This window comes from Lactuca virosa, chromosome 6, assembly GCF_052849685.1.
Source record: "Lactuca virosa cultivar CGN04683 chromosome 6, Lactuca_virosa_CGN04683_v6, whole genome shotgun sequence".
Taxonomy (NCBI): domain Eukaryota; kingdom Viridiplantae; phylum Streptophyta; class Magnoliopsida; order Asterales; family Asteraceae; genus Lactuca; species Lactuca virosa.
The window spans coordinates 50,743,595-50,758,817 of NC_136431.1; the positions used below are offsets into that span (position 1 = coordinate 50,743,595).

General features: G+C 28.8%; 2 protein-coding genes across 2 annotated transcripts; one reads left to right on the top strand and one right to left on the bottom strand.

Annotated features, from left to right (window-relative positions):
- Nucleotides 1–5,388: 5,388 nt before the first annotated feature.
- LOC145121516 (protein FAR1-RELATED SEQUENCE 5-like) lies at nt 5,389–9,655 on the bottom strand. The gene is made up of 8 exons (XM_079057251.1): nt 9,523–9,655; nt 9,398–9,415; nt 7,914–8,445; nt 7,649–7,834; nt 6,949–7,210; nt 6,548–6,601; nt 6,032–6,436; nt 5,389–5,796 (listed from the first exon to the last, which is right to left on the bottom strand). Exons 1-8 carry the CDS (start codon nt 9,653–9,655, stop codon nt 5,389–5,391), a joined length of 1,998 nt encoding a protein of 665 aa, XP_078913377.1.
- Nucleotides 9,656–10,908: 1,253 nt separating this feature from the next.
- LOC145120888 (zinc finger protein ZAT5-like) lies at nt 10,909–11,946 on the top strand. The gene has a single exon (XM_079056676.1). It carries the CDS (start codon nt 10,939–10,941, stop codon nt 11,791–11,793), a length of 855 nt encoding a protein of 284 aa, XP_078912802.1. The 5' UTR covers nt 10,909–10,938; the 3' UTR covers nt 11,794–11,946.
- The last annotated feature ends 3,277 nt before the right edge of the window (nt 11,947–15,223 follow it).

Consider the following 15,223-nt stretch of genomic DNA (forward strand, 5'->3'; position numbering starts at 1 on the left):
TACTTAATCATATGTGATTCTTAAAAAGTAACTTTTTACAATCACATGTGATTAAAAACAATTTTTTATTATATGCAAATCACATGTGATTAACTACAAAAATTTTATATATGCAGATGGTGAGAAAGATGAAAATGATAATAATGATCAAGGTTTGGATGACATTAATTTGAATGATGAAGGTGTTGAAAATGAAAAAGATGGTAATAATAAAGAAGAACAAAATGCTGAAGGAGAAGGTAAACAACAATATATATTAATAAAGTAATCAAATGTAATTATAATTTATGTAAACACATGTGATTACATTCACAAATCATTAATAATTTCTTTTTAATTGTATTCAGCTATGGAGGGGATGAATATAGAAAGGAAGAATGATAAGAAAATAGAAGCAATAACTGGTGAACAACCACAAAGAGATGGAGAAGGTAAATATAAATATATTGAAAATCATATCTTATAATTAACAAAACAGTGTTATTAAATACGTTATAATCACATGTGATTATAAATGTTATTACATACCTTATAATCACATGTGACTATAATAACATAAATATAATATCTTTGTGTAATTAATTCTTTTAATCATATATGATTGATAATTTTTTATAATTATATATCAGGTGTAGAGGGGATAAATATGGAGGGAAAAATTGGTGAAAAGAAAGAAGGAAAAATTATATATTTATATATATATAAAAATATGAAAAAATATATTTTTACAATCATATATGATAACTAACATAATTTACTTATATGCAGTATTGAAAGGAACAAATGTTATTCGAGGAGAAGGTACCAATCATATTTATCTGATAAAAAATTGTATTGAATGATAAAAATATTGTATTGAATGATAATTACTTTTTATGTATATGTATTGATTAATTTAAATTCTATTGTATGTAATTTGAAAATTTTAAAAATCTTTTGATGTAGTTGATTAAATATTATGAAACTATTCCTTAATAATTGTCTATAAATGTTGATATGTTTTAGTAAAACATATCAATATTTATCTATAATCACATGTGAACATAATTGATAAAAAGTATATTGTACCTATATAACTAATCACATGTGATCATAATCAACAAAAACTATTTTGTTTTACTATAACCATACACAATTGATTACAATACTTAAAAAGACAGTCAATAACGATAAAGGTTTTGATGACATGAATTTGCATGATGAAGGTGTTGAAAATTAAAAAGGTGGTGATAATGAAGAAGAACAAAATGTTGAAGGAGAAGGTAAACAACAATATATTTTACTTATAATCACAAGCGATTTTTCTACTAACTTATTTTGTTTATGTGATTTTTGAAGAAGATGTGAACAAAACAATAACAAACGTTATTGAAAGTATTTTTGAAAACACATCAGAGTTTAGCATTACCGAAATGTTAAATGATGATGAATTCAATTCTGTTTATGAGAAGACCATGAAAAAATACCAAGATAAAAAAGAAGAGAGTATGATGCCCACATATGATCTCAATATAAGTCAGTTGACACCTCCAGAGATGACATAGGTAAATATTATTTTGTCTGTTCGTACAAAATCATATCTTTATGAATGTAATCACATATTATTTTATTATTTCTTAAACGTACAATCATATGTGATTAAATATTATTTTGTCTGTTCGTACAGTATCATATCTTTATGAATGTAATCACATATGATTTTATTATTTCTTAAACGTACAATCATATGTGATTAAATATTATTTTGTTTGTTCGTACAGTATCATATGTTTATGAATGTAATCACATATGATTTTATTATTTCTTAGACGTACAATCATATGTGATTAAATATTATTTTATCTGTTCGTACAAAATCAAATCTTTATGAATGTAATCACATATGATTTTATTATTTCTTAGACGTACAATAATATGTGATTAAAACTAATTATCACATTATTTAAACTTACAATCATATGTGATTAACAATAATTATTAAAAATTTAAAATTATGATTCTAATATTTTTCTAACTGTTATAACCATATATCAATTGCAGAATACTGCTGAACAAAAAAAAGATGAAGGTGAAAAAGAAAATCTGGTGAAAGATGCGCTAGATCCAAAAGCGAAGAAGCACCCAAAGATAAAAATTGTGAATTCAAAAAATCGAAACAAAGAGTCTTTGCCTGATCTTACAGAAAAACAAAATGTAACTCTGGAACATCGGCAACAAAGAAAGAAAAAACCAGCCAAAGTAAGGAGATCCCCATATAAAGAGAGAGCAATTTGCTTGAAAACAAAGTTAACAAAAGAAGAGGAAATGCTTGGTGAATGGTTGTTCCATTTGCAGGGAACTGTATAGTAAGTTATTAATATTTGATTAGCATTTACAAAAAATAAACATTAACATACTTGTTTAATATTAGTAAATCACATGTGATTATACATTCTAATCATTGATTAATCATATGTGATTAAAAAAAATATCTTAAATATACTTGTTCAACATTATATTTATAGTGAAATTACAATTTTTTTTATATTTACAGTGATCAGCTGTTATTCACAATAAACAAAAGAGTCGTATTCCGATATGTATTTGAAAGTTTTTTTCCCAGAGAATATCTATTTTCAGATGTCATAGACTCATGGTTTGAACTACTCAACTACAATGAGAAGGACCGAGACATTAATAATTCTCCATATAGAGTTTTCTTGTCTGTCCAAATGACTATAAGTGAAACATATATGATTCTATCACTAAAATAATATTATCTATTTCAATTCATATATGATTATACACTAAAACCACAAATCATTGAACATGTAGAAAAAGTACATTGAGGATGAGCAACTTCCTAAACCAAAAAAAGATGACAAAAGGAAAAAGATTGACAAAAAAGTAAAAGAACAAATGGAAAAGGAAGCAAAGGAGAAAGACAAGTATAGATACAATCTATTCAAACAATACTTTGTAGATTGGTTCAATGGAGATGAAGAAAAAATAAAATTGAAAGATGTTGATTTGGTAAGTTATTCAATATCAAATTATTCTTTATATATATATATATATATATATATATATATATATATATATATATATATATATATATATTCATAAATATGACAATAAATATTTAAATGCAGATATTATTCCCTGTTTGTCGGGAAGAACACATGTTTCTCTACATTTTCAACATAAAAAATCCAAACATTGTCATCTTGGATAACAGCAGATCAGACGCAACTGTTGAAGGAAAGTACATGCCTGTACTTAAAAACCTGGTATATAAAAAATCAACTGTGATTAAATAAGAAAATCATATAATTAGATAAAATAAATCATATATGAATAAATAACATGTGATTATATAAATAAATAACATGTGATTATATAAATAAATCACATGTGATTACATAAATAAATCACATGTGATTATACATTTGAATAAACATTTCAAATCATATCTGATTATACATTTGAATTAAAAAATAATGAAAACATTATTTCATAGTTGTAATCACATGTGATTATATAAATATTAATAATATATTTTTATGTTTAATTTTATGTGGTTAACTTTCTTATTTTTATTTTTTTTTAATTTTCATAAAAAATACTTATTGAGATATCTGCATGAAATAAATCATCCAATATGTTATGCCCTTCAAGACCCAAATATCAAACCACAAATACCAGATCTGTTATGTAAAACTAAACATAACAAAAGAGACTGTGGAATATTTGTGATGAGATACATGGAAACGTATATGGCTCAACCAGAATACAAAACTGGATTCCCAAAGGAAGGAGCTCAAGATGCACTGCTTGATTTGGTGAGAACCAAATATGCTCATGCATTGATAAATTCTGAGATTAATTTGATGAATGATGATGTCATGGAACTTGCACGTGAGTACAACAAACAAAATAAAGAGAAGAAAGAAAGCGATCAAAGAAATGCTTGTGCAGAAATCCATCAAAGGTTGAGTGATTTCCTATAAGGATAATGGAAATCAAAGTGGTGAATGAGATGATGAAGATGTGGGAAGAGGTTTGATGCGAAGGTCAAGATTCAAATACTGAAGTTTGAAAGACTGTCTATAAATGGATGATTTGATTGTTTGTTTATTTAGACAATGTTTAGTTTTCAATTACATGAATGCTTGCTAGTTTATTAAGACAATATATGATATCATGGATTTGTGAAAATTAATATAGATAAGTATTTTAACTGTAAATTAAAGTTTACAGAATGTTTCATTTTAAATCACATATGACTTTGATATTTCGAACAGTTATAAAATGCCTTGTTCTTTGTACAATAAGATGTGATATCGACAATCACATGTGATTATATACGTAATCACATGTGATTAGAAAAATAATGAAATATGATCATTGTATGGTTTATACTTCAACCACATATGATTATTATGTGCAATATATACATACACAAAAAGAAAAATCACATATGATTAAACATGTACACATTATAAAAATAATACTTATATTATCATGTGTAATATAGTTAGATTATCATGTGAAAATATGATATTATAAAATCACATGTGATTATATATGTATATAAAAACATATGATATTATAAAATCACATATGACTTTGATATTTCTAATAGTTATAAAATGCCTTGTTCTTCGTACAATAAGATGTGATATCGACAATCACACGTGATTATATACGTAATCACGTGTGATTAGAAAAATAATCACATGTGATTAGAAAAATAATCAAATATGATCATTGTATATTTTATACTTCAACCACATATGATTATCATGTGATTAGAAAAATAATATCGTATGTGCAATATATACATACACAAAAAGAAAAATCACATATGATTAAACATGTACACATTATAAAAATAATACTTATATTATCATGTGTAATATACTTAGATTATCATGTGCAAATTTGATATTACAAAATCACATCTGATTATGTATATAAAAACATATGATATTATACAATCACATGTGATTAAGATCTTTTATTAAAAGTTTATACTTATTATATAGACAAATTATTGAAACAAATCACATGTGATTATACTAGTAAAAATTTTAGAATCACATATAATTATAAACAAACAACCAAAAAATTGAATGAGGAAAAATAAATTGAATCACAAATGATTATCATCTGTTATGAACATTGTTTACTTAAAAAATTGAAAACTAATAAAATGTCTATTCATCAATTCTGAGCATTAAATCTACTTGGACAAGTACGCCTGTTGTGTGGTTTTCTTTTACCACATAATGAGCATTTTCTGGTCTTCGTTTGATCATTCATAACTGCTTTTTCAACTTCACCAATAAGCCTTTTCTTTTGTGATCCTTTATTATGTTGAACTTCTGGAACAAAAATCTCGACTTCTTATGGAATAGTAACATTATAAAGTTTTTCAAGGATATCCGAATTTGTAATAGGCTTTTCAGTTGAACAATTACTCTTCACCTCATTCAACAAAATTTCTATTTTTTCAGCCAAACATGCTAACTTCTGCTTATCATGTCTCACAATATCTAAAGCAGTTTCAACATTCCAAAATACTTCATTAAGGAGTTTGGTAACTTCTTCATCCTCTTCATCAAAACGATCTCTCGACAACTGATAATTCAAAGATATTACATCCTTTGTCCATCGCCTAAGAATATATTGTTCCGGTATTTCATTAAAATTTTTGTCCATCAATACTCTAAAAGCATGTCTACAGAGAATACCAAACCGATTAAAATGTCCACAGGTGCAACTCACTTCTTTTTCATCATATTTTAGTTCCACCTGTAACAATAAAAAATCACATATGATTATACAAATAAAAATCACAGTCTTGTTTAATCACATGTGATTAAAATGTTTTATATACATAAAATATATCAATCACATATGATTACACACATGAAAACAATATACACACCAACGGCATATGCACATTATCTTTATAATCACATGTGATTGATCATATGATTATCATATATAAACATATATAAATGATATAAATAAAAAAATAAAATACCTTATATGTTGCTTTTACTTCGTGTTTTTTGTTCTTGTGAATAACTTTAAAAATTTCCCATCCATCTCCCTCCCCTAAATCTTTAACCTCACAAAACCATCCTCCTTTATAAATCTCCTTTTGAACTTCAAAAAAAACTTTGCTAGTATACACCTTTGTTGCATGTTGTTCTATCATATGTGGTGACCTCCAAGAATACTTTGCTCCCTTGGTCTTACGATCAAGTTCATGTTGTGTATAACGTTGTTTTTTAATGGCAGTGTCATAATTCATCATGAAATTTAGAAAGAAATTTTCAGTTTCTGAATATGTATTGAAAAATAAATTGATACTCTCAGACCTTGATGTTGTCTTCATCAACCCACACCTTGGAAAATCATTGAAATTTGCAGGTACCCATGCTTCCTTATTTTCAAAAATATCTTTAAACCATTTCTCATCTTAAAGATTAAATTCTTTCATCAAAAGTTCCCAACTCCTCTCGAAAATATGACGCTCGATATAAATGTCCCAAACAAGTTTATTGAACCTTTTCTTGAAATTCATGCTTTTAAGAAATTCCACAGATAGCTGTAATAATCACATGTGATTCAAACATTATAAATTAATATTTAAATATAAAGGTAAAAATCACATCACATAACTTTAAATCCTTTAATCATATGTGATTATAAATGTAATCACATATGATTTCGAATAATCATGTGTTTTTATACTCATAATCATTTATGATAGAATGAAGATATGATTTAGACAATCACATCTGATTACAATATTGAAACAAAATCACATATGATTTAAATATGTAAACATTAGAAAACAAATCACATATGATTCAAATCTGTTCAAATTGAAAAATCATATGTGATTTAAAAATATATGCTATGTAAAATCACATGTGATTTAAAAAAATGTACCTTTTTTGGCAGTTTCTTCATGATATGCCACATGCACAATCTGTGCTTGGATTGAGAAAAAACAGACTCAACTGCTTGCTTTAATGTTGCATCTTGATCAGTTAAAACAAGTAATGGTTGCTTATTTGAATGAGCCTTCATAAATTGCTCAAGAAGCCATTTATACGAATCCACATCCTCCGTGCTTAACAACCCGGCTCCAACATTAACATATGATTTATGATGATCAATGACAGTGAATGGAACAAACACCAATGAATACCTATTTCATGTAATAATCAAAATAAGATTAAACATATTTATAACATAAAAATAAATAACATAAGAATACTTGATAATAAATGATAAATCACATATGATTATAATCAAAATCACATTACAAATACTTGATGAGAAATTATTCAATCACATATGATTACAATCATCATCACATCAGTATACTTCAGAGTACTTATTAAGCATTGATAAATCATATGTGATTTGAAAATAACTACATCAGACTAGTTGTAAAGCATTAATCAATCATCAATCTCATATGATTGTATATGATCAATCAGATATGATTATAATCATAATCAAAATACTATACATGTTTAGCATTAGTTAATCATATATCATTACAATAATAATCACATCAGTATAATTATTGAAAAAATATAAATCACATCTGATTACAAACATAAATACATAAAAAACTTACTTATTTGTACGAAATGTTGCATCAAGTGACATAACATCTCCAAATTCACTGTAGTATGCTTTATCTGTTTCATCTGCCCAAAACATTGCATTTAATACATTATTCTCATCACATCTATAAAAAAACGAATAATTCGGATAGTTGTTTTTCCGATCATTCATCTTGTTCACAATAAGTTGAGCATCTCTGAATCCAATAATTGATCCCATATCCCTCTTAAAATTTCTGTAATCTACAGCCTTGCCCCTTACATATTGAAAACCACCTTTCAAAGTTGATTTCAGTTTGTAAACTTTTGTAGCACCCATTTTTTACAGTAGGCGCCCGAACAATGAACTCCTTGTCAGAATATGAAAGAGTCCTTGTACTTTTCAAATGAAATGTATCTTCAAGCTCGTGGTTGTGATTTTCTTGAAACTTATCAAACTTATACTCACTTGTTCCTTTGACACGTTTCACAATAATTTTAGCTTTACAATTTGTAACCCTGTAGATTGTATTACGTTCTGTTGGATTCAATTTTGGTTTACCCATCCTGTTACAAACCAAAGACCTATGCTTTATTATATCACCAACTTTCCTTAATGTGTTCAAACGAACATCAAAACTAGCTTTCTCTGCATATCTTTTATAAAAATTAATCCCCTCATCCACATCTTTGAACCTCATTTCCTTAGTAGGTTTAAACTCTTCAAAAACATCTGGTTTGATATCATGTAGAGCCTCTGACATATAAAACTCTGATACACAACTTGAACTATTTGAATTTCCATCATTAAAAGAATTAGAACAGTCACCTGTATGATCGAATATAGAAAACATTTTAATAATATATTATTACAAACTAAACAATTGAATATACATAAATCAAAACAATATAAAATCACATGTGATTAATAATGAATTTGTTATATAATCATATATGATTAAAATAACTAATTGAACATATATAAAAAATGGATAATCAGATATGATTAACACTATATTAAACATAATTATAAAAAAAACTAATTAATAATTACAAAAGATTAACAAAACAGATTAAATCAACAATAATGAATTACTTATAATCACATCTGATTATCTAAGGAATTCATTATTAATCAAATGTGATTATATAAGGAATTCATTATCAATCACATGTGATTGTACATTACATACATTGATATATATTCAATTCTAAAAAACATAAATAATAAACTACTAATTAATAATCACATAAGATTAACAAAAAAGATTAAAGCAACAATAATGAATTACTTATAATCACATGTGATTATATAAGGAATTCATTATTACTCACATGTGATTGTATAAGGAATTCATTATCAATCACATGTGATTGTACATTACCTACATTAATATATATTCAATTCTAAAAAACATTAATAATGAACTACTAATTAATAATCACATAAGATTAACAAAAAAGATTAAATCAACAATAATGAATTACTTATAATCACATGTGATTATATAAGGAATTCATTATTACTCACATGTGATTGTATAATGAATTCATTATCAATCACATGTGATTGTACATTACATACATTGATATATATTCAATTCTAAAAAACATTAATAATGAACTACTAATTAATAATCGCATAAGATTAACAAAAAAGATTAAATCAACAATAATGAATTACTTATAATCACATGTGATTATATAAGGAATTCATTATTACTCACATGTGATTGTATAATGAATTCATTATCAATCACATGTGATTGTACATTACATACATTGATATATATTCAATTCTAAAAAAACATTAATAATTAAAAAAAAATTGATATATAATAATAAAATAATAAATAAGTATTTAAATTTTTTTTATCTCAAACACTAAAGTTTTGGATTTGATGACTTGAATGTTCAAAATCTTCATCCATATAGTTTGTGATTTCATGACTTGAATGTTCAACATCTTCATTAACTTCTTCATTACTAATTTCATTTTCATTTCTGAAGAAATTAACATTATCGCTTGTAAAAGACATTATGAAACAATAGAACCTGCCATTAACAACATAAATAATTATTATTACAAAATATATTAATAATATATGATTTAAAAAACTATAACATATAATGTAAATATTCAAAAAAAATTATGATTATAACATATATCAATCATATGTGATTTTAAAAATATATAACTAAAACATTTATGATTATAACATATATTAATCATATATGATTGAAAGAATTGTATTATACTTTATAACAAATACAAGATTTTTGTCATCGTCAAATCAGCCCCTACTTATTAAAAAAAAATTCTAAGAGGACTTTCATCAAAGAGTTGGTGTGCAACACAAAAAACTCCAAATCAATGTGAAATATCAGTACATAATGATCCCGTTTTCATTCAAACACACAAATCACAAATTAAATTACCAGTGAAACGAAATCGGAGATGATAAGATAGGGGTGGTATCAGATAACTTCGTTTTCCGAATAGTTGATTTTGTATCCTTCTATTTCAGATCTGGTGAAAACAAATCTGATAGGTGATTAAACAATATGAGAGAGTAAAGGAGAGGGAGGTGGTTGCCGAAAAGGTGGTTTCACGACTGATTCAAGGAGGTGGTACAGGGAGGCGTTTCAAGAAGATGAAAGCCGGAAAAAAGATATTTTCTGACGATAATACGAGTGGAGATGGAGGGAGAGGAAACAGTTGGCTGATTCAGGCGAGTGTCCGACAATTACGACGATTCCGACGACGGACGCTCACTCCGGTAATGGTCCGGTGGTCTAATTGGGTGGTGCAAGTTCAAAAACGAGTGAGAGACGTCATAGTAGGGTGGGGCCTTTTGTATTAGTCTAATTAAAAAATGTTCTCAAATGTTCTCATTGGAACATAACTCTCTCTCTCTCTCTCTCTCTCTCTCTCTCTCTCTCTCTCTCTCTCTCTCTCTCTCTCTCTCTCTCTCTCTCTCTCTCTCTCTCTCTCTCTCTCTCTCTCTCTCTCTCTCTCTCTATATATATATATATATATAGTTGCATATCACATTGACAAAATATGAAATAGAGCTGTCTTTGTATCATTGCAATTTTGCATAAACTTAATCATATACTACCAACATACGTATATTCATATTTTCAGTTGCTTTTTTTAATGGTAACTTCGAATGTTGGAAAGGCAAAGCTTGATCGGTGGACTTACTCACGGGGGCGGCTTCTCTTTCTTACACTTAACACTTTTTCTCTCTCATATATATACCTATATACTATACAGCGTATATACACATATACATACATATAACTGTAACCCTCAACTATGGCTTACTCAACCACCCCCATCCCTTCTGTTAAAGAAGGCTCAGATATGGCAGCTCATCAAGATGATGATATCATGATCATGGAGGAAATGAAAAGCCACATCAAGGGAAAACGCACAAAACGTAGGAGACCTGCCTCATCGGCGCTTACTCTAAGCATAGCCTGTACCACCTCCTCATCCTCCACCACCACTACTTCAACAGCCACCGGTGCTCCAGCCAACCCTAGGTTCTTCCACATGCCCACCACAACCTCCATTGATTTCACCAACATCCTTCACGACAACCACGACAATGACGAAGATGTCGCCAATTGCCTGATCCTTTTGGCTCACGGTCACAATCTACCAGCAGCACCGTCACCAGTAAACGCCGTGGTGTCGCCTCCATTATTTGTTTATGAATGCAAAACATGCAACCGTAGTTTCACCTCCTTCCAAGCCCTTGGTGGCCATAGAGCCAGCCACAACAAACCCCACAAGGATGTTCATTGTCAGCCATCCAAAAATAGAACATCTCTTTCGATCAGTCCAACCAAGAACGTAATATGTAGCCCTAGTGGTTTGACCAAAGGGCCCAAGGTTCACGAATGTTCGATATGTGGATCTGATTTTACATCCGGCCAGGCACTAGGTGGTCACATGAGGCGACACCGATCCATGTCTATGGCTACAACAACTTATAGTACATCCAACGGTTGTCACGAATCTAAGAAGCACAAAACCCTACTATCGTTGGACTTAAATCTTCCTGCTCCTGTAGAAGATGATCACAAGGAAACCAAATTTGGCTTCAGCTCGAACAACCAAATCATTGTATTTTCGGCACCTTCTTTAGTTGATTGTCATTTCTAATCACAAGATTAGGGTATGTTAACAGCATTATTCATTATTAGATTCTTTCAAATTCATATAATTTGTTCATGTGATTCATCATGAATATTGTAACATTAGATTCTCTAACAAAGTGGCAAATTAAAAATTAATGTATGAATTTATCTTTGTTTATCATGTTCTTACGTTATTATTCTTTTCTTAATCAACAATTATTAAGTTCTCAAGTAACCAAAATACAATAATGGTCTTTGACAATTGATCACGTAAACGTGTGATACTTTTTGGCTTTTTTGCTTCTTTTTTCTTGATAATGGTTTTCGTGAATCAGATTCTGTAGTGCAGTCTAGTGGATATGGTATATGTTGGCAATAAAATGTTTTTAGAATTGTTTAAGTTGCTAAAAATTAGTAATGATTATTTAGGATTCAATTACCAAATCTATATTGATAAAAGAACAACAAAAATTTCATTCATAACTTTTGATTCTCAGACAACCTTGGGGAAAGGTCGTTGCAATGGCACACGATTTTGGATTTTACAAAAAAAAAAAATTTCATTAATGATGTATAAAATAGCTTGTTATGAGTATTCTCAAACAAGATCTACAAATAAAATATATAAATATAAAAAAGTTAAGAGTGTGAATAATACTAGAAGAACATGGTTGAGCTACAAAATACATTCGTCTCCAAGTAACTAACTTTCAGCCACGTCGTGACAATTTTTTTTGGATAGTAGAGACAAAAATTAAAATACATTCGTTGGAAATAACTAACCTTCAACAACCATCTATTTCTAGAAAATGAACGAAAGATTAGCAATCGTCCTTCAATGAATTATTAGCGATTACCACACTTGCTTTTTCTTAGAAACAACGAAAATGCATTAAAAATTGATGACAACTTGATTTGGATTCTACAACTGAATTACGTTTCCTACTAGAAATATTGGAAGTCATGTTAGACTTTTTGACCGTTAAGTTTGTTATGTTGTTCTCCATCTAATCCGTTAATTCGGATTTGTTAGAAGCACTTATATCGGGTAGTTAGAAGGTGGTCTATAACCATAGTTAGTTAACTTAGCTAGAATTAGTTAGCTGTTAGATGTTGGGCTAATAGTTAGTTAGTCTGAGTATGTATAAAAGCTTTCTACTTTGTAATTATTTTCAAGATTCAATACAATGAATATTTTTGTTCTTCTCTCTTTAATTTCACTCTCATATTATCCGCATCTATTAATTTTCTGATTCACGATCATTAATTTTCAAGTCTTTTTTATTGTTCGTAATTCATATTCTGTTTTTCTTCAATTTTTCATGATCTGATCATGCCAAATCCAATTTCTCCAACCTTTACTCCTAGTTCTTCCGAAAATGGCGTTGGATCATCTGATGATCCATATTATATCCACCATTTTGATAATCCTGGTGGACTGCTTGTTAGTCAAGTTCTCACATGGGACAATTATGCCTCCTGGCTGGTCACGTTTGATGACGATTGATTTATCCGTCAAGAACAAACTCGATTTTGTTATTGGTGAGTTGACACGATCTTCGCTTACTGAAGCTAATCGTTTGAAGTCAACATTGTTATTTCATGGATCTTAAATTCGATTTCAAAAGAGATCTCCGCACCTATCATATATTTGACTACTGCATCTGCCATTTGGAAGGAGATTCGAGAACATTTTCAGCAAAACAATGGGCCACACATTTTCCAGATTAAGCGTGATTTGATGAATCTTACTCAAGGAGATGACTTAGTGAGCACTTATTTTACCAAATTAAAGGTTTTATGGGAAGAGTTGTCTAGTTTTGAAGTTCATTGCACCTTTGGTTTTATGTACTTGTGATGGTGAGAAATATATTGAACATACTATGATGTTCTTGATGGGATTACATGAGAAGTATGCTCAAGTTAGGGGACAAATTCTCCTAATGGATTCAATTTTCATAGTTAATTGAATTTTCTCTCTATTGATCCAGGAAGAACGCCAAAGAGAGATACACCAAAGAGAAATAGGTATTCCTTCTACCAACAATTCTCCTATTGCTTTTAATGTTCAAAGAAATTCAAGTTCAAATCAAAAGTTTCGATCATTTTCCAAGAATCGATCATCTCCAGTTTGTTCTCATTGCAAAAGAATTTGTCACACTGTTGACAAATGTTATAAACTTCATGACTTTCCACCTGTCTATCACTTCAATCAAAGTAACCCAAATCAAGGTAATTCACGTGTTAATGTTGTTTCTGATCAAGATTTGGTTCCATTCAACAATGCCAAAGAAGATGATGCATGAGATCCTATTACTAGTCTCACAACACAAGAATGCCAACAATTGATTGCAGTTCTTACATGTCAACTTGCTTCTATTAATTACGTTACTGTTGTTGACGACAAAGAATCAGGTACTCATTATGTCCATACTTGTGAGTCTGGGAATTATCAATCTAACATTTGGATTTTAGACACTAGTGCAACTAGACATGTGTGTAATAATAAAAAGGTTTTCATAAACCTAAAATGAATTTTTAGAACCAAAGTTCATTTACCAAATCATATGCTCATACAAGTGGAATATATGGAAAATGTTAAGATCAGTGAGCATATTGTTCTTTAAAATGTTTTGTATGTTCCTCAATTTGAGTTGAACTTGATCTATATGTCCATGTTAGCTGAAAACAAGATGATTAAAGCATCATTCTATCACAATCATGCTATTGTGAAATATATTTCAACCAAGAAGTAAATTAGCATTGCTAGGGTTGAAAGTGGTCTTTATTTTCTAGAAGACATGATTGAAGAAGTTCTTGTCCTTGTTGTTGTTTCTCTTCATCATTGGTACCAAATATTTGGCCATCCTGCAAATGAGAAACTCAAGTTCATTGATAGTTGTTTGTTTTCAAATAAAGAATTGAATAATCACTTTTGTATTGTATGCCCTTTGGCTAAACAAAAGAGATTGAATTTTGAATCTTTTATTTATGTGGTTGATAAACCTTTTGATATCATTCATTGTGATAGATGGGGTCCTTATCATATATCTGATTATGAAGGTTTCAAATACTTTATCACAATTGTGGATGATTGCACTAGATTCATATGGACATACTTTCTCAAGCACAATTCTGAAGTTTAATTTGTTATTCCTAGATTTCTTGCAATGGTGTCAACACAATTCAATAGTAAAATCAAAGTTTTTAGGTCTGATAATGCTAAAGAATTAACATTTGTAGATTTCTTTAATAATGAGGGAGTTCTTTATCAATTATCATGTGTTGAAAGGCCTGAACAGAATTCAGGGGTGGAAAGAAAACACCAACATCTTCTTAATGTTGTAATATCTCTTTTCTTCCAATATAAAGTTCCCATTTCTTACTGGTATGAATGCATTTCTTGTGCTACTTTTCTCATTAATAGAACTCCGTCTAAAACCCTTCAATTCATT

Coding starts and splice junctions, on each gene's coding strand:
- LOC145121516 (XM_079057251.1), bottom strand. CDS start 9,655: ATGTCTTTTACAAGCGATAATGTTAATTTCTTCAGAAATGAAAATGAA. Junction 7,211..7,648: donor GCAACATTTCGTACAAATAA/GTAAGTTTTTTA, acceptor TACATGAAATAG/GTATTCATTGGTGTTTGTTC. Junction 6,602..6,948: donor TGAAGAAACTGCCAAAAAAG/GTACATTTTTTT, acceptor TGATTATTACAG/CTATCTGTGGAATTTCTTAA.
- LOC145120888 (XM_079056676.1), top strand. CDS start 10,939: ATGGCTTACTCAACCACCCCCATCCCTTCTGTTAAAGAAGGCTCAGAT.